Below are 18767 nucleotides of genomic sequence, written 5' to 3'. Positions count from 1 at the left end.
TGGGGCTCGATCCCAGAACCCTGGGATCATGACCTGAGCTGAAGGCAGATGCTTAACGAATGAGCCACCCTGGCACCCCCAGACCAAACTTTTTAAAAGACTTCAGAGCTACCAACTTGGCAATCAATGGTCTATTTATAAGAATTCAGGAGAAGCTTCTTCCAAGGTCTACAAAAATTGGGTTAATCCAGCAGCAGCGCTGTAGTAACTAACATTAAGGGCTTACTATGTGCCAGGTTCCATGCTATGAGCTTTACACGTAATATTTGATTTAAGTCTCATAGCCCAATGTGGTAGGCATTCTTATTATGCCCACTTAACAGATGATAGAACTGAGGATGAGAAGGTAAGGAACTCACCCAAATCTCAGTTGGGTGGTTTCCAACATGCTTTTTAATGACAGCTTTTAAGTAGACAAAAATATTTTTAAAGAAGAATTTTGAATGACATATTTGGACCCTTTTAAAAAAGTTCCATCCCGTACTTAGCTGATGCATAGCAAATATGCACTGCTAAGCAACAGAAGAGCAGCCATTTGCACCCATTACTTACACAGCCTCGTATAAAACAGACACTAGTCATGTCCCTAAGGTACTAGAAGATATCACATGATTCTCAGTATTCTGTCAAAGAAGACGAAAATGTACAAAATGCATCTGAAGCACGTTTTTCATAAAACCGAAAACCTCCTAATACTGACAAGAGTAAGCCAGTCCTGGCAGTTACACAGATAAGAACTCACTGATGTTTTAACTGGTTAGATCCCCAGGAACGCTTGACAAACAAGAGTGATACTAGATAGATTCAGCATCTCTTTGTTTTTGTGGTTAATTTGAAGTGCAGGGTCATAGGTCTAAAGATTGTCTGCAATGGCGAACCGCACAAATTCCAGCAATACCCCTCCTGGGAACCTCCTGTAAAGCCCAAGCTCAACTTGAACACAGGACCTCCAGACCTCCAGCCTGAGCCCGGCCCTGCTCCCTGTGTGTGTTCAGGATGAATGAAAGCTCGCCCGCTCTCACCCCAGTGGCTGCAGAAGGAAGGGTGGAATTCTTTTAATACTGTTCCTAAGCTCTCAATCTCAAGACAAAAACTACATAGGAGATACAAGTCACTTCTAAGCCAGTGAGTCTGCAGTGATCCCCAAGCACCTTTTTGGAACAGGAGTATTTCATTACAAGAATGAGGTTTCAAGTCTCAGACCATGAAGAAATGGTTAAAAACTAATCATAAACAAACAATAACAGGGACTGGCAAAAGAAACAAACACCACCACCACCACCACCCCCTGGCAAACTGAATCCTTCCAGGAAACACAATTTCAAATTTTCATCTACCTATCAACAAACAGGATGCAACAATTTTATCCATAGTTAGATAACTGAATTTAGCCCTCTAACTGTGCATCATAAAACACTATAGTTCAACTGAAAATAACACATTGTTCACTTTTTTCAGCAATTAACAGATTAGGGTTATGTTTTTAAAAAGAGTTCTCACCTTTTAGAAATACATACAAAAACACTTACCATTGCAATGATATATCTGAGATTTGCTGCAAATCATCCAGTTGGAAACGGGAGGTTTGGATGTAACAGATGAAATAGGATAGGACATGAATGAACAGAGAGGTGAACACTGAGTGATGAGCACCTCTTGGGTATATATACACTTTGGTTTTGTATTTGGTTTGAAACTTCCCTGGCTGAAAAGATTTCTTTAAAATCCCAAGCTCTCCAAATATTCTTACCAGACAGTGAGAGGAGTGTGGAGCATAATGAGTCACCTTTGGAGTAAAACTCAAATGGGAATGAACTGGGGAAGTCCCTGTTTTTGCCCCACAGATCCTGCCTGTGGAAACAAACATGCCAAGCTCCTTTCCCTCTTGGCTGGGACAAATTTCAACCTGCCCGCCCTAACCAGAACCATGAAATGAAGATACTCTGGCAACTCCACCCTGCCATTTCACCAACAGTAAACTAACTTTAAATCACCCTAGATAGGTGCAAGACTCATTGAGGCCCGACTTAACACCTATTTAAAGAAGAAATGTTGGTGTTTCCCAATCCACGTGTATTGAACAGATAGCTCAAAACAATTCAAGTCATTCGAAATAAAAACAACAGTGAATCATAAAATGAGTAGAAAGAAGCCCAAAGTTATGATTTCCCTGTGATTAACACTTCGGTGCATGCATGGATATGTATCTGTATACATAAAGTCATGTATACTATTTTCTTCTTCTTTCCTTAGCTCTCCTGCTGTTTTGCTGGTACACTAACACCTGCTTGTTCTACCTACTGGGTGATCCAGCACGAAACCCAGCTGTATTCGGGGTAGGCATTTAAGAGGGACAAAAGGAGGCAGATAACAATGCGATTCTAAATCCCACCCTTACACTACAGTGGGCCCTCAAATATCTGTAGAATACTTGCTTTCCTGAGAATGAAGCTCCTTTGTCTAACTCCTCATCTTTTGGCATTGTCCTACTTAGCAGAGGACATCTTGACCTTTTCCTCCCCTTCTGACTCAAATGCCTTATTAATTCAGCTTGTATTACTGATGCTCTCTGGGACTTTCCTCTGCATGACCCATGACGCTTTTTCTAGTCAGTGGTGTACTGGTAAATGTTTAGCAACTGGCTCTCTAAAAATTAAAGCCTTGATTTTCACTGTTCACCAATTTCCACAGCGTAAATACACCCACTGTAGCCAATTTCAAGCTACTGACACAAGGACACTGAATGCAGTTAGGAAGTAATGTGTACAGCCAGCTCTCAGAGCCTGTAGGAGCCTGCACCAGCACATCATGGGGACCCGTCATCGTTTGCCTCGGAAAATCTCAGTTTATGCCTGTGGTCCTGGCATAATTATTCATGATACCCCTTATCACTCTTTTAAAGTGTTGATGATAGGGGTGCCTGAGTGGCTCAGTTGGTTAAGTGTCTGCCTTTGGCTCAGGCCATGATCTTGGAGTCCTGGCACTGAGCCCCACGTCAGGCTCCCTGGTCAGTGGGGAGTCTGCTTATCCCTCTCTCTCTGCTCTTCCCCCCAACTCATGCTCTCTCTCAAATAAATAAATAAAACCTTTGGGGAAAAAAAGTGTTGATGATCTATTATGCAGTCACTCCAAAGAGTAAACCACATTTGGACCACTTTCTCATAGTAAAAAAGTTCCATACAAGATAACAAGATGTGGTATCTCCTTGACCAAATAGATAATACCTTCCTTCCCCTAAATACACAGCATGTCTTTAGATGTTTTTCATCAAACATTGGTAGCTGGGAAAGTATGAATAGTAAACAGACAGCTTCAACTATGTTCAGGTCCTCTGATTCATACACAGAGTTTAGTGACTTTGGAAATGCCATAGTATTTGAGTAAAATCAAGCCAAGCAACTGGCTTCAGTCTATACCCCAGCTTGGAATCACATGAAGCCAAGTATTACATGTAGAGTCTAGCACAGGGATAAAAACTTGTTAGCCCCTGTGGGGCTGATAGGCTTATTAAATCTGAGTTCAAGGTCACCCAGGTCAGTACTTATCTAATCCCCTTTATGACAACCCCAAGAGGCCATCCTCCCATGTAAGCTTTACTACTGTTGGCAACCCAGTACAACCAGTACTGAATTACTATGATGATGGAGTCTGGCAGGTGAGTGTGTGGGTCTTGGTTTTTCAGACGGTAGGACCCCAAGGAAAAGTCAAGATAGAATAGCTGTCTTTAAATGGTCTAGTGAGCAGTCATGGAGAAGAGAGACTGGACACGTGTATGGTCAAGGTAGAAGTTACGGGAATCTGATTTCACTTCGTGTAAGGAAGGGCATTTAACACCACCACCCATGATAGCTAACATTTGAGTGCTTATGTTCTGCTGGAAGCCTCATCACACCGCTGACCCATATCAAGCTTGAAGTCACACAAGTGCACCCCTGTCTCTCTCACTCCCGGACTGCCTACCTCAGGCTGTAAAGGAGTCGTCAGTTCCGAAGTCCCAGAGGATTCCTAGTAACCGGCACTGCCCAGGCTGGCCCCTGCTCACAGAGGTTCATGGAGGCTCAACTGTCCAGAGGCACAAGCTAAAGGCCCCGCAGCCCAGATTCAGCATAGAGGCAAAGCCAGCTGCACCAGAAGGTTCATGTGCTAGTCTTAAAGGCAACAAGTGCCCAGAAATATCCATCTCTTCATCTGCCAGAACAAAGTTTGCTAGGCTGCGGGTTAAAAAGGCCTACGAACTCCATGCAGCTGTTCTGAATTCTGCAGCCTTGTCCAATTCAAGCAGCATTCACAAAGGCGAAGGGCTCACTTTCCTAACCCTTCTCATCTCTTTGGTGCATTATCAGCCTCACTCGAGGGCCGAGGTATCAAACCATAAAGATCAAAGAAAGAAACGTCCTTTTTAAAAAATAACTTTGTCCTGGTACTAGATTAGCAGTAAAATAAATGACAGTCTTCTTAGTCACGAAGTTGCTGATATCACCCTCAGACAGGGCACGCTGTACTCCATTTCAGGAGTTGCAATGGGCAACTTAGGAAAGTGACAATGAGGTCATTGAATTGTGACACAGGCTATGTGTCCTGCTTCTAGAAACATCAGAGGGAGTTACGGGAGCTTCCACTCAGGATGTGATGTTAGGTCAGTTTGGAAGATACCCTGACCCTCAGGCCCAGTCTCAGTCCCGGCAAGATGAGTTCATGGAAATTCTGAGATTTCACAAAGTTTTGAAAGCCTCTGTGACTAAGTAACAGCAATAATATTAACATTAAATGCCCTTTATTAACAGTTGCTAGTGTTAATAGCAAAATCTCTTTTACTATGCACACACCAGTGTCTAGTCATTCTATTTTACATTTACCTACATTTCCACATTTGGTCCTCACAATTAATAAGATGGGCCCCATTATCTCTATTCAAGAAGTAGTCCCAGAGGGGCACCTGGGTGCCTCAGTCGGATAAGTGGCTGCCTTCAGCTCGGGTCATGATCCCAGGGTCCTGGGATTGAGCCCCACATCTGGCTCCATGCTCAGTGTGGAGTCTGCTTAAAATGCTCTCTGCCCCCCCTCCCCTTTCTCTATCTAAAATAAGTAAATAAATCTTAAAAAAAAAAAAAAAAAGCAAAGACAAAAACAAAAAATCAACAAAAAAACCCCAAGTGCAGCGAGGCTCTAAATGTAGGTCTGGTGGCTCCAAAGCTCTTTCCACTACAGAACACTACTCATACTTCCCAAGAGCCCTCTAGGGTCCTGAGTCTAGCTCAGCAGAGTCAAAATCTGAACTCTGACGGTTTTACCCTGAGCCCTTGTGCCCTCCCTCCGTTTCTTCACCTGAAGAAGGAAGATCATGATAGGATCTGTCTTACCACAGTTTGAGTATCTTATAAACAACTGAAATTTATTTCTTATAGTTCTGGAGTCCAAGATCAAGGTGCTGGAGTTTTCAGTGTCTGGTGAGAGCCTGCCTCCTAGATGGCTGTCTTTTGGCTGTAACCTCACATGGCAGAAGCAGGGATTGGGGGGGGGGATGGCTAGCTTTCTGAGGTCTCTTTTATAAGGACACCAATCCCAGTGGCTCTACCCTCACGACCTAATCACCTCCCAAAGGCCCCCACCTCCTAATACAATCACCTTGGGGGTTAGAAGGTCAATATATGAGCTTTGGGGGGACATAAGCATTCAGTCCATAGCAGTACCCATCTCATAGGGCGCTGGGAGTATTTGTTCAGATAATCCACATAAAGTGTTTAGCTCAGGGTATGCACATAGGAAGTGCCCCATAATGCTGGCCACTGTTACTTCCACAGACACACGGATCAGCTTTTTGCCAAAGGTGTACAGATTGCATACACTTATCTCTTCTGAAAATTTTACAGAACACACTTCTTTTCCTGACATAAATAGTAGGTTTACTGTGGCAGAAAAGAAAGCCAGCTTGCTGTCAATGGACTTAGACCGGGTCTGAATTTTGGCCCTGCCATTCACTGACTAAGGTCTTGGGGCAGGATACTTCACCTCTGTGAGCCTCTCTTTCCCCATCTGTAAAATGGAGAGTGGGGTTGGTAATTTGCATACTTTCATAAAAACACAGGCATATAGCCGTTGCTCAATAACAGCTACTCTGACTACTCAAAGTGACTACTGTAAGTACCCGCTATCATGAGTTTTTCCATCCTCTTTCCAAACTACAGAGAAATCTGCTAGAGGTCCAGATCATTATTTTGATGTAACTGCCTCTAAAAATAACATTACCTCACCCCTTCGAATGACGGAGGATACGAACACACGCCCGCACACACACGTATGATTAGCCAGCTCTAAGCATCTAAGAGATGGCATGAATTAAGTAACGAGACACCAAGCTTGACAGCTGCACTATCTAGAGAAAAGGTCTACTTAGAAATTCTGTGCACCACATTGGGTACGCTGAACAGTTTCCATTTCTGAATCAGAGTACTGCCATCCCAAGGTGAATGCTGACTTACCTATTAAAGCTAAGGCACATGTAATTAAATATCATAGAAGTCAAACCTTGATTTATTTTTACTTTCATAGCACTTGGTTCATATTAAAACCATACAAACATACACAAGCCAGGCTATCACAACAAAACAGAACAAAACAAAACCCCAAAACCTGTCAATGAAGACCAGTGCTCCTTTGTTTCCCTACTAATTCTGTTTCCAAAACCATGATGAATTTTTGCTTTATTCACTTGTTAAGTGTCCCATATGCTAAAAATTAGCAGCACTCTTTCCATCTTTGGTTACCATGCCAAACAAATATGCTTCATATTAATGTTGAAATTCACTTACCGGTCTTTTGAGGAAAAGTGTTCATGTGTCTAACAGACCCTGATACCTGACTTAGATGCTGGACACTTGGGCCTTAAATTCTTAATCTTCTGTTCAAAGGTGCATTGCACCACTCATAACTTCATTGACAAAGTTGGGAATCTGACCATGTCCCAGAAGGTAGCAACAGAACAATGTGCCCTTGCTTTCCATTTGTCTTTTGTTCTTGAATTTGCAATCTCAAATTTGCAAATTTGCAATTTCCCATCTATCTAGAAGCACTGAATATGGTTGGTCAGTTGTTTGTTTTAAACGCATATATCTACATTCTATGCAGATACAACCAGAAAATTCTACCTATTATCTTTTTGTCCTGGTTTTTCTAACTAGCCTGATTCAGAGGTAGCGGAAAGCCCAAATGCCAAAGCTAAATACCCCAATATTTAGAAAATTGACACCTCTTATTTTCACAATGGTGGCTTGCTAAAACTGGTAACAGACTTAGGTTTCTTCAGTTTGTACCCATGATTATGTTTTGTGCATAACGAACTCTCACCCATTTTCTGTTAGTAGTGTCCTATCTAAATGATTTGAGAAGCCAGAACTCCCCACGCCCACCCCACAGGAGGCTGCCTCACGGATCCAGTCCTTATTCCTGCTTGTTGCAGCACAACAGAAGAGGGAATGGAGAGGGGCAGCACTCAGCCCCCAGCATTCTGATGATGCCCAAATATTTGTTTTTCTGCAGCATAGTGTTTGGTGACTCCAACAATCCCCTTGGCATTTTTTCCTCCCTCCACGAGGATGGCTCATCTAACAGTGTCCTTGTGATCTAAAATATCCAGCATTTCAAGGCAACATCTAAATACCACTTTGTGCCATTTTTGTTCCTTCTCCAAAAAGAATGTATTTGCCAATCTCAACAAAAATAACTTAAGGGACTCCTAGGTGGCTCAGTCGTTTGAGCACTGGACTCTTGTTTCCCGCTCAGGTCACAGTCCCTGGGTGGTGAGATCGAGCCGCAAGCCAGGCTCCCACTCAGCGGGGAGTCGACTTGAGATTCTCTCTCTCTCCCGCTCTTCTCTGACCCCTCCCCCTACTCGCACATACATGTAGGCTCTCTTTTTCTCTCCCCCTCTCTCTCTAAATAAATACATTTTTAAAAAACAAACATACAAAAAACAACTGAAGAAAGAGTTACGTACGAAGTTGCTGCAGCAATGTTTATGATATAGAGGCCCTCCCTACTGCCTAAAGCTGCAAGAGAAAGGTTAAATAAATTCTGGTATATCCATATAATGGAATATTGGGAATATAATACGACCATTAAAAAAGGACGTTTTAATGCCATAAGAAAATGCTTATGCTAAAATTTTATTTTTAAATAAAAGTTATCAAAATCTTATCTTAGTATGATTCAAAATTACCTGTAAAATATGGTACATTTTAAACATGTGTTTTCTCTGAGTGATGGGGCTGTGACTACTTTTTAACTGCTTTTTTCCCACATGTTTGTATTATCCACTATTTTTATTGGGGAAGGGCAAAAAAAAAAAAAAAACATTGTAGGACTGAGTGTTACGGCTAATCAAATAAAACTTTTTGGTCTTTCTTATTCTGAGCCTGTATTTTTTTTTAAACTAAGTCAGTCTGAGGTTGTTTCTACCCACTCAGTTGTCCTGTCCTATGGATTAACAGTGGACAGTATTCTGTATGTACCAAGCAGGAATCTAAATTCTTAATCTACATTATCTCATTTAATCCTCACATCAACCCAGTGAGGTAGTATGATTATCTCTATCTCATCATACTAGAACTGAAGCAGGAAGGTGAAACAACCAGCCTCAGGCCATCCAGCTGCATTTCAAACTCAAGCCCTTCTGTGTACGAACGGCTACCCCATTTATAACACATTAGGTCCTCACAGCATTTTATTAGGACTATTATTAGTTTCAAAATATTTGGGAAATGCACTGACTCTGTAAGGTTCTACTTATGTGTACTTCCAAGAATCAAAGCACCAAGGAGCAGACCAAAGGAATCTCCCAGTTGATAACTTTATGGAAATTCCACTGAAGGACTTTTGCCAAAGTCTATCTTATGGATGGACACGGCTACCTCAATGAGGTGGCAATAATGTCACTTGTACCTTTTCTCTGTGGCCTCAATCAAATATTCATGTCCCCAAGGTGCATCGCGTAAGAGAAAAAACTATATCATCTATAATCAGACTTAATTGAGGAGATAAGACAAATAACACACTGAAACAACTGGCACAAGGCAAAAAAAACTTCAAACCATAATTAAATGCTTAACCATGTGGCAGAGTGGATAACTAGTGTAGAAGTCATGTGGAAAGAACTATCAGCTCTGAAGTGTCAGAATTCGAAAGGTACAAGAAACCACACTTGAAGATCACCTAGACAACTCCAGTATCTCAAGATGAGAACTAGTAACTTGGTTGAGGTCCCACAGCTGCTGAGTAGCAGAGGCAAGTCAGGTAATCAAGGAAGCTTGATGAAGCGGTTAGTCTTAGAAAAGACTTCCAAGGACGGCTTTAGCAAAATCAACCTGCCACTGGTTTAGATTACAAGCTTGTGAAGAGTCCCTGCACTGAGATTTACATTTTTAAAACAGTTAGAAACTACTGAATTGTTTGTTTCATTCCACTCATTGTTTTCATACATGAAGTATTTTACATACTGCACTCTAACCTTGATATTACCAAACAGAAACACACCTACTCACATCAGCATTGCAGATGCTTATCTGAGAGAAGTGAGCTCTGGCTGTCTTTAACACACCTCTGGTTTAGGCAGACTTTAGTGTCTGATGTTGTAAACTGGTAAGAAGGAATTATTTGCGTAGCTTGGATGCTTCCACCCCCAACATACTCTTACATTTTATTTACAGCACCCAATACTCTGTTATAGTTGCTTACATAAAAACCTATCTGTCATTAGAAAATAGGGATATACTTAACCCTAAGTGGATTAAAGAACCTAAATACGAACTGATTGAGCACTATTTTTTTTTATAAAAAGATACCTGAAGGATACCTAGGTGAGGTATAAAGATATTAAACCTAGTTTTCACTGAGAAATTTTGATAGTGAATACAGCAGATGTGACTCAGAACATGTAAAATTTATTTCAGAAATGTTTGTTCAAATTTGAGAAAATTTGATATTTGATATCCTACAGGGTAGGATAATGAAAAGTTGATTTCAATGAATCCCTTTTAAAAGTTTTTAAGTTAAGTGTCCTGGTCACTGAATTTAAGATAACTAAGGTTTTTATTTTTGTAAAAAATACAAACCACTTTAATTTCTGACATCAAACATACAGGTATAAAGTTATATTTTCTTGTATTCTAAAATAATAATCCCTGTGGGTTTGCAAGCTCAAATTAAGGCTCAAAATTATTTTTTTTTCTATACTTCCAATCTATTATTAAGAGTGTACTTTTTTTTTTTTTAAAGATTTTATTTATTTGACAGAGATAGAGACAGCCAGCGAGAGAGGGAACACAAGCAGGGGGAGTGGGAGAGGAAGAAGCAGGCTCACAGCAGAAGAGCCTGATGTGGGGCTCGATCCCATAATGCCGGGATCACGCCCTGAGCCGAAGGCAGACGCTTAACCGCTGTGCCACCCAGGCGCCCCAAGAGTGTCCTTTAAATTCCTCAAAAATTACTTCAAAAGGTGTTATGCTCTCTTGATCATTCACGCTAGCTGTAATACACAAAAACTCAATACAGTTCTCTTTCAATGTTTTATCAATTTACATCGCAAACTGTTATACAATTTGTACACGTGGATCAGAGAAATAACTAAACTGTGGTTTTGAAAGAAGAAAAATGGGTTAGTAAATCATAAGTAATCAATATTAAGTCCATAAAGAAAGTAATTTTCTAACAAGTCTCTAAAAATAAATAAATACAAATTCAAGGGCGAGGTAGATGTCCTCCTTACAACCATTGCCAAATCTGCTGTGTGGCCTCAAAGTTTCAGACAAGACTTTTAACTTTCAACCTAAACATTTCAGATCTACAAAATACAAGTATCAGAGTCACGTCCCACATCGATACTTCCCAAAGCCTCACAGATTTTAATTGAGCGCAAAAAAGGGAAAAAAAACCCCCAAATCCCTGAGTCTAAACAGAGAAACAAAAAGCTTTGCCAAGTATCAAGTTTTTACAGTTAAATCCAAAGCCTATGCCAGCAATTTCAGTATCAGGCATATGACAATGGTGTTGAATGCAATCTAATTAGTATGCATTCTACTTAACTTTGCCTTTTGCCATTTATAAGCTTCATTAAAGGTACCCAGAAAGAGGTAACCAGTTGAATGAGGTTCGGCTCAAATAGGAAAAACCAGTTGGAAACTCTATCTACAAATTTTCATCTCACAATGTCCTGCGGGGAAGGTACTCTTTATAGCCTAACATCATATACACGCTTTAGATTGTGAAATAGCGCATTTCAGCTTTTTACGCCGCATACTACCATTAGAAACCCTCATCCCCAGTTCCCGAAAAAAAAAAAAAAAAATCCACCTCCAATTCTCATTGGTCCACATAGTTCCAGCCCACATGGTATCAGTGGGTGTGTCGCTGCCAACAGGTCCTCTCATTGGCTGCGAAGAAAAAGCATTTAATAGGCTGTGATTTGGGGGGTTGTCAAACTCCACGCCTCCAGGCCTGGAGCTTGCCAATAGACCCGAGGTACTGGCGGCTACTCTGCGATTCAAAGGACAAGGTGGCTGCCTGAGCGCCAACCCCAGAAAGACGAACTCTGAGAAGCAAAAGGGGCAAGGAGCAGGGAGAGGGCGGCTCCGGCTGTCCCTCCAGCTCTACGCCTACTCCCACACCCCAAGAAATGTTCTCACACGTGCATTTTCCCATCAAATTAGAAAGGCGGGCAGTGCGCTAGCCTTTTTTAGAGTCGTGACGGAAGAAGCAGCGCAGGATCCGCATTCAGTCGGCCCATTCTACAGACTGAAGCAAGCAAGAGTGAGGCTGAGGCAGCGATCTTGGCGCCCCTGGGGAAAAAATCAGTCCCGGGAGCCCCCTCCGTACACTCCCCCGACAGCGGGTGCTGAGGCGCACCGGGCTCGCTGCGGTGCCTGCCCCGCCGCTCCCGGGTGCCGGGCCCGCGGGGTGCGCCTGCCTCGCGCCAGCGCTCCCCTCGCGATGGGACTTACGCGGCCTGTTCTTTCTCCCAGAGTCCATCCTCCTCCGCAGCCGGCATTTCTTGGCCGGGGAGTCGTGCTGAGGGGGCGGTGGCTGCGGCTGGAGCTCCGGCAAGAGCGGGAGGCGAGGGGGCGCCGCGTCGCCACCGCCCGCGGGGCCCCGGCTGCAGAGGCGCGGCGGCTGGACTGGCGGCGGGTGGAAGCCGTTGTGCAGCAGCCCATTCACGGCGGCAGCGCCCGTGTCGGCGGGGGCCCCCGGGGCGTGCGTGGCCGAATGCTCCGGCCGCCCGCCCCGGTCGCCCATGCCAGGAGCTGGTGCGGCGGCGCGCGGGCCCCGGCTCAGGCGGCCTCGCTGGAGGTCATTCTCGGGCGTCTTTATTTCCCCGGATCCTCCCTGCGGTTTCCGATTCAGCAGCCGCAGAGCCGGCGCCGGGGGATGGCGAGCCCGGCGCTCCTCCCCTTCTCCCACCGGCTCCCCCCGCTCCTCAGCGCTCTGCCCCCCGCGCGCCCGCCCCGCGGCGCCGGCCGGGAGCATTACGGCTCCCGGCGCGGAATCGGGGATCCCCGCGGACCCCCAGCCGGGGACCCCACAACCCGCCTCCTCCTGATCCCCGGGCAGCGCGACTTCAAACGCGGCTTCCTTGCCTCCCAGACCTGTCCCCGCTACTGAGCATGCCCAGTGCTGCCCGCCACCGCCACCGACGAGTTTCAACATGGGGACTGAAGTTCTCTGGGTTTGCAAAGAGATGGGCGGGTTGGGCTTTGTATCTCGGAGCAGCCCAGAGGGGACTGGGCGAGGCTGGCGCTAGAGGAGCAGGCAGCTTGGAGAGGAATACGGAGGCACACAAATATTTGTAGAGGTTTCAGGTTTGCCAATCCTGTCCGCAGTGGGCTAGACACCTTTGCAAGGTCATTCACGTTGTTCCCTCCAACACCCCTCCTCTCCTTGCTTTGTGAGTGTGCGTGTGTTTGGTTAAGTGACCAAACTACTCACAGGCCTGAGTGAAGGGAGGAGAACGATTATTTATAGAAAGGAAGGCCGATCTGGGAAGCAAAGGGAGTGAAATTTCTTTACTGGCACACATGCAGACACCATGTGGTTCCCTGGAGTTGTCTTTGCAGGGAGGAAACCTAGGAATACAGGGTAAGGACAGTGAAGGACACAGCTGCACACGGGATTAACCCGTGCTGGAAGAGACCAAGTAAACAGAAGCAGTCCCAAGCTATAAAAAGCACTTTCCTCACCCAGAAAGGTCTTCAAGAGACAATGTCATCCTATTTATAGAGTAAGGAGTTGCCTGTGTTTTAAGAAGGGAAGGCAGCAGCATGGCAGGGTGGTCAACACCATAAGCTTTGGAGTCAGAGCTGGGTTCAAATTCCAACTCAGCCACTGAGCAAACCCATGGAAAATTGCCCGAGTTAACATACCTGGCAATAGGAAATAGGACTGGACATGCTCAGTAGGCAGGACAAATTTGGGTGGTGAGGACCTTACCAAAGTTATGTAATCCCTTGAGGCCTCAGCTTTTGAATCTCACAAGGAGCTGTTGTGAGAAATCGTGTGGTACAATCCTGGCACACGGTATAGGCTTCAAAGAGGTAGTTATTTTAATTACTTCAAGTGAGGGGAGCAAACCATGCTCACAACCATATTTACCGTGTGATTTAGTATGTGTGATGTTCTCCATCATTTGTATTGACTGAATCTGCAGAGGAGTCAGAGGCCGGCAAGCGCCATCTGGGCCAGTGGGTTGCCAACCCCCTGGGCCTCAGTGAATTCAGCAGCAGCTGGGGCCTGCACCCCAGACTGGCAATTGCTTCCAGGAGAGGCTTACCCAGAATCACAGCTTTGGAACCACAGGCGCTGATGTTTTTGAATATAGGTGAGGTTTGGTGGGGTCCAGAGCCAATGGCCTAGAAAGACTTCTTAAGATGTCTTTGGTGAAAAATGGTGGGTTTTTATCAAAGCACAGGGACAGAACCAGTGGACAGCAAGAGCTGCTGCCTCCTGCTGCCCCGGGATTGTGAGGGGCAACTGATTATATGCTTTGGGGTAGGGGGGAAGTAAAGATAAGGGAAGTTCCAAAAAGACTTTCATATGCTAAAGAAGACTCACCGGATACTGGAGGCCTTGCTTCTTGTCAAACCAAGGTGGCTCCCTCCCTCCCCCCAGCAAGGCATTCACATTAAGACAGTTGGGAGCTCGTGGAGGAAGGTTATACTCTGCCTGCCTTAAGTATTTGTCAGTGGACTGCAGGTTATAAAGACATTTAATTTCATCTACATTTTCTTCTGCCTTTGTTTCCCACATCAGGGGCCACTTGAGAACTCTGGTCCATCCACTCATTTTTCCAGATAAGGAAACAGCCATGGAGAGATGGCTGAGGTTATTAAGTGCAAAAGTAGGGCTAAGCCCTAAATCTTCTATCTCTGACCTTATCATACTATTTGAGACTTAGAGGAAAAACAAATATACAAACTTGGGTGCTATGGCTCCTGCCTACCTCTCCTGCCTCATCTCCAGCTCCCTGCGCTCCTGCTGTAGGGCAGCCTGCCAGTTCCTCAAATTATTACCCCTTTTGCACCTGTTATTTCCATTGCCTGAAATGCTCTTCCCCCAGACCTCTTTGTCCACTAGATTCTGACTCAATCCTCAGACCTCTGCTTCAACCTCTTATATTTGGAGAACTCTTCCCTGACCCTTAGGTCAGGTGTTCCTATTCCGTACATTGTATCTTCATGACTCTACCAGTTTGTAACTCCACAATGCATCCGTTCCCTTATTTGTCAATGGGGATAATAATAGGGCATCACTGAGTTGTTACAATGATGAAATGAATTAACATATGCGAAGTGCCCAGCACATAACTGCTAGGAAAAAGCTAGATATTGTAACGGGGGCCCAAGGGTGCAAGAGCCCCTGGCTCACAGGGTCCCAAACAGACCAGGTCTGGCCACTTGCCTCTGAGAAAAATCCAAAGGCAGAGAGTGGAGCAGTGGTGAAACAAGAAAGGAATTTATTTCAGTGAGGCCAATACTGGCAAGACCTTGGACTAATGTCTCAAAGACTGCCTCCAAAGTGCTGAAAACACTTCCAGGTTTGTATAAGGAAAATGTGGGACAAAGGTCAGTGGGTTAATGCAGCAGGGTAGTCAAGGTCAGGTTGATCAGGTTGTCTTGGGGGTCAATCATGCAAGCCTTGCTGGCTCAGGGCAGTCCTTACTGCTTGAGTAGTTTTGGTTCCCATCAGGGGATGCTTTGCCCACAGGGTCTTTTGCCTGACTTAAGAGATAAGATGGAAAGAAGAACTTAATCAGTAAGAAAGTTTGAGGTCAAAATGGAGGGAGTTGAAGTCCTCTTCAATATTACTATTTGACTGTTGGTCTCCACCTCCCCCCCCAACAACATGCATGCACATGCGTGAGCGCGCGCGCACACACACACCCCGTGATCTCCATTAAGGCAGATGACTCTTGTTCCTCATTGTATCCTTAGGAAACTTCTGGTAATCATCTGTAACTGAATAAATGACTCGCATGATACTTTACCCAGGATCTCTCTCACTTTCTACTGTAAATTTGCTAAAAAAAATCTCCATTGCCTGGGTGGCACAGCGGTTAAGCGGCTGCCTTCGGCTCAGGGTGTGATCCTGGCATTATGGGATCGAGCCCCACATCAGGCTCCTCTGCTAGGAGCCTGCTTCTTCCTCTCCCACTCCCCCTGCTTGTGTTCCCTCTCTCGCTGGCTGTCTCTCTCTCTGTCAAATAAATAAATAAAATCTTTAAAAAAAAAAAATCTCCATTGCTATTCCTAAATAGTCAAAGATATAGTTTTCAAATTCTCACAAAACTTGAGCTAAGTAGTTTAGGAAGCAATTTATATCAGAGATGCAAGTAGAAGCTTTAGCAATGCAGTATCTCAAAGGACATACTCTCTCCAGCTTGATTCCCAGGCATGGTGAGGAAGGCCTGAGCCAGGTGGCTCAGACCCAGGCAGGGCAGAAGTACTGGTACAGGGACAGAACGTCCTCCACCTGCTTCCTTGCTCCCGTCCTTGTCAGGTTGGTGCCCTGGATCAGTCATACCGGGCATGTGGTAAGAGGAAGTCAGGTGGCATCTCACAGGATTATTCAGGGGAGGTGTATCTCGGAAGTCTAACTTTGAGGTCTGAACTCTCACATGCTCCAGCAGGGGTATGGAACAAATGTTTGGAAAAGTGTGAGGGAAGAAAGAACCCGCAAGCCACTTCTCTCCCTTTATTCATTCATTTATTGATTTATCAGTCATTCATTTGGTGTGTACTATGTTGTAGGTACTAAAACAGATGGTGGGAATATAGAGACAAAACAGACGCCTTCACTGCCCTCTAGGAGTTTACGGTTGGTAGCAAGAGAGATAAGTCAATGGTTCTCCATCAGTGTGCACAAAATAACCTAGGGCATTTTTACTTTTTAACTCTTCATTGAAAATATTATAAATACAGAAATGTATGCATATCCTAAGGATAGAGCTCAGTGAATTTTGCACAAATAACCACTCTGTGTAATTAGCACCTGATCAAGAAAGGAACATTGCCCTTAATCGCGGAGATTTTTTAAAAGCAGATTCTGGGCCCTGGTCCAGGCACTGGTTTGGAGTACAGGAGTCTGCATGGTGATGATGATAAGTATATTTTATGTATTTTATTTAATTTTTTAAAAAGATTTATTTATTTGTGAGAGCGAGCACATGTGTTTGTGTGCACAGGAGGGGGGATTTGAGGGATGAGGGGCAGGGGGAAGACTCTCAAGCAGACTCCTGCTGATGATGGAGCCCCTGAGCGGCAGATCCCGTAACTCCATGATCACAGCCTGAGCTGAAATCAAGAGTCGGTCACCCAACCAAGCGGCCCTAAGATAAGTATTTTTTAAATTAAGAAAAAACAGTAGCAAAAAACTTTGTTTTTTTTTTTTTAGCAAAAAACTTTTTAAAAATCGAGATTATGATGAGATGGTCCTTGATTGGAGAAACAATGAACAGAGCACAGTATCAGCTCCGCCACAGAAGGAACTCCAGAGGACTGCAGGGAGTGAGCTCAGGGGAGGAGAGACAAGGGAGATATGCTAAAATGGAGGTTAACACTGGCTTCAGAGAGGAAATAACCCTTTAGCTGAATTTTGAATAATAATGGGATTTCTTTAGGGAAAGTTGAAGAAAATCCATCCGGAAGGAAGGAAATGGAGACTCCGTGGGTGGGTTTGAAACCTTCTGGACTATTTGGGAATCTGCCAGGAGTTCAACAAGGCTGAAGGATGGCTTAGCAAGGGAAGAGGTGAGTGCTTGCCCCTGAAAATGTTCGATGGGTCCAAATCTCAGATGGCTTCTGCCAGTAGGAAAGAGTTTGAACCTCTTCCTGAGGGCCACGGAAAACTGTTAAAAAGATTTAGGCTATAGAAAAACTACAAGATTTGCATTCTGGAAGGATTTCTGGTAGCTGCATAAGAGAACAGATTGGGGGAGGAGGTCCTTATTTAGGGAGATCAGAGAGAAGACTATTGGAAAAGTTCATGTAAGTGGTGATAAGGGTCTGAGTGAAGGACATAGCAGTTGGAATGAGAGCATTGGGTAGATTCAAGAGTTTTTTAAGGGTAGAATCCATAGGACTTGGTGGCCGTTTGGAAGGTGAGGGAGAGGTAAGGCTAGGATGATTTCTGTTTCCAGTTTGCGTAAATAGCGAAGTGGTGGTTTCAACACACAAGATAAAATACGCAGAAAAGGAGAAAGACCTTCTACCTATATTTTCTCTGGATCTTACACTTTAAAAAGGATTATCCTTTAAAAATATAGATCTGACCCTGACATTTTTTTTTTAAAGATTTTATTTATTTATTCGACAGAGATAGAGACAGCCAGCGAGAGAGGGAACACAAGCAGGGGGAGTGGGAGAGGAAGAAGCAGGCTCTTAGCGGAGGAGCCTGATGTGGGGCTCAATCCCATAACGCCGGGATCACGCCCTGAGCCGAAGGCAGACGCTTAACTGCTGTGCCACCCAGGCGCCCCTGACCCTGACATTTTTGAACCTAAATTCCTTTATGGATGCCCAACAATTCTTAATATTCCAAACTCTCTAACGGGGCTCATCCAGGTCCGTACTCTGCCTGCCTCAGCCTTTATCTCCTGCCATTCACGCTTACAGCTGGTACTCCTATGAGATCACAGGTACAGTTCCCCAAAGGCCTTTTCAGCACATCCCCCCCAGGATGGGGGGGGGGTGCCCTTCTGGTGTAAGCCATAGCACTCTCTGCCTATCTCAGTCCCATTCACACTTATCACATTTCATTGTAAAACAAGAAATTTTTTTGGTCTCCTCAAGGATGAGCAAACAAGAAACCAAATCCTGGGGTGCCTGGGTGGCTCAGTGGGTTAAGCGTCTGCCTTTGGCCCAGGTCATGAACCCAGGATGCTGGGATGGAGCCCTGACTCAGGCTCCCTGCTCAGCAGGGAGTCTGCCTCTCCCTTTCCCAACTACCCTTCGCCTCAGCTCTCTCTCGCTCCCTCAAATAAATAAATAAATAAAATCTTAAAAAAAGAAAAAAGAAACCAAATTCCCCTCCCATCCAAGATTTTTGACCAACTGGATGTTATAAATTGAAAGTTTGGATTAGAAAGCAAGTAGGCTATATGGTACATGTATACAATGGGAGATTTTCTGGCCATTAAGAAGAAAGATATCTTGCCACTAGTGACAACTTGGATAGACCTTGAGGGCATTATGCTAAATGAAATAAGTCAGACAGAGAAGACAAATACT

At 44.4% G+C, this 18767-nt stretch overlaps 1 protein-coding gene across 3 annotated transcripts in view; it reads right to left on the bottom strand.

Moving 5' to 3' along the window:
* PANK1 (pantothenate kinase 1) overlaps positions 1-18767 on the bottom strand; it is a 101481-nt gene that overhangs the window by 39746 nt on the left and 42968 nt on the right. The window contains exon 1 of one of the 3 annotated variants that reach the window (XM_045810070.2): positions 11991-12984. The exons of the other annotated variants lie outside the window; for them this stretch is intronic. Coding sequence (XP_045666026.1) covers positions 11991-12693 — 703 coding nt within the window. The 5' untranslated portion in view covers positions 12694-12984. Of the gene's footprint in view, positions 1-11990; positions 12985-18767 lie in introns of those variants that run through there. 3 annotated transcript variants of the gene reach the window in all.

This window comes from Ursus americanus, chromosome 6, assembly GCF_024610735.1.
Source record: "Ursus americanus isolate L20-20 chromosome 6, mUrsAme1.1.p, whole genome shotgun sequence".
NCBI classification, from domain to species: Eukaryota; Metazoa; Chordata; class Mammalia; order Carnivora; family Ursidae; genus Ursus; species Ursus americanus.
Note: the sequence above shows the minus strand (reverse complement) of the source record. Positions and strands in the feature narration are given on the sequence as shown.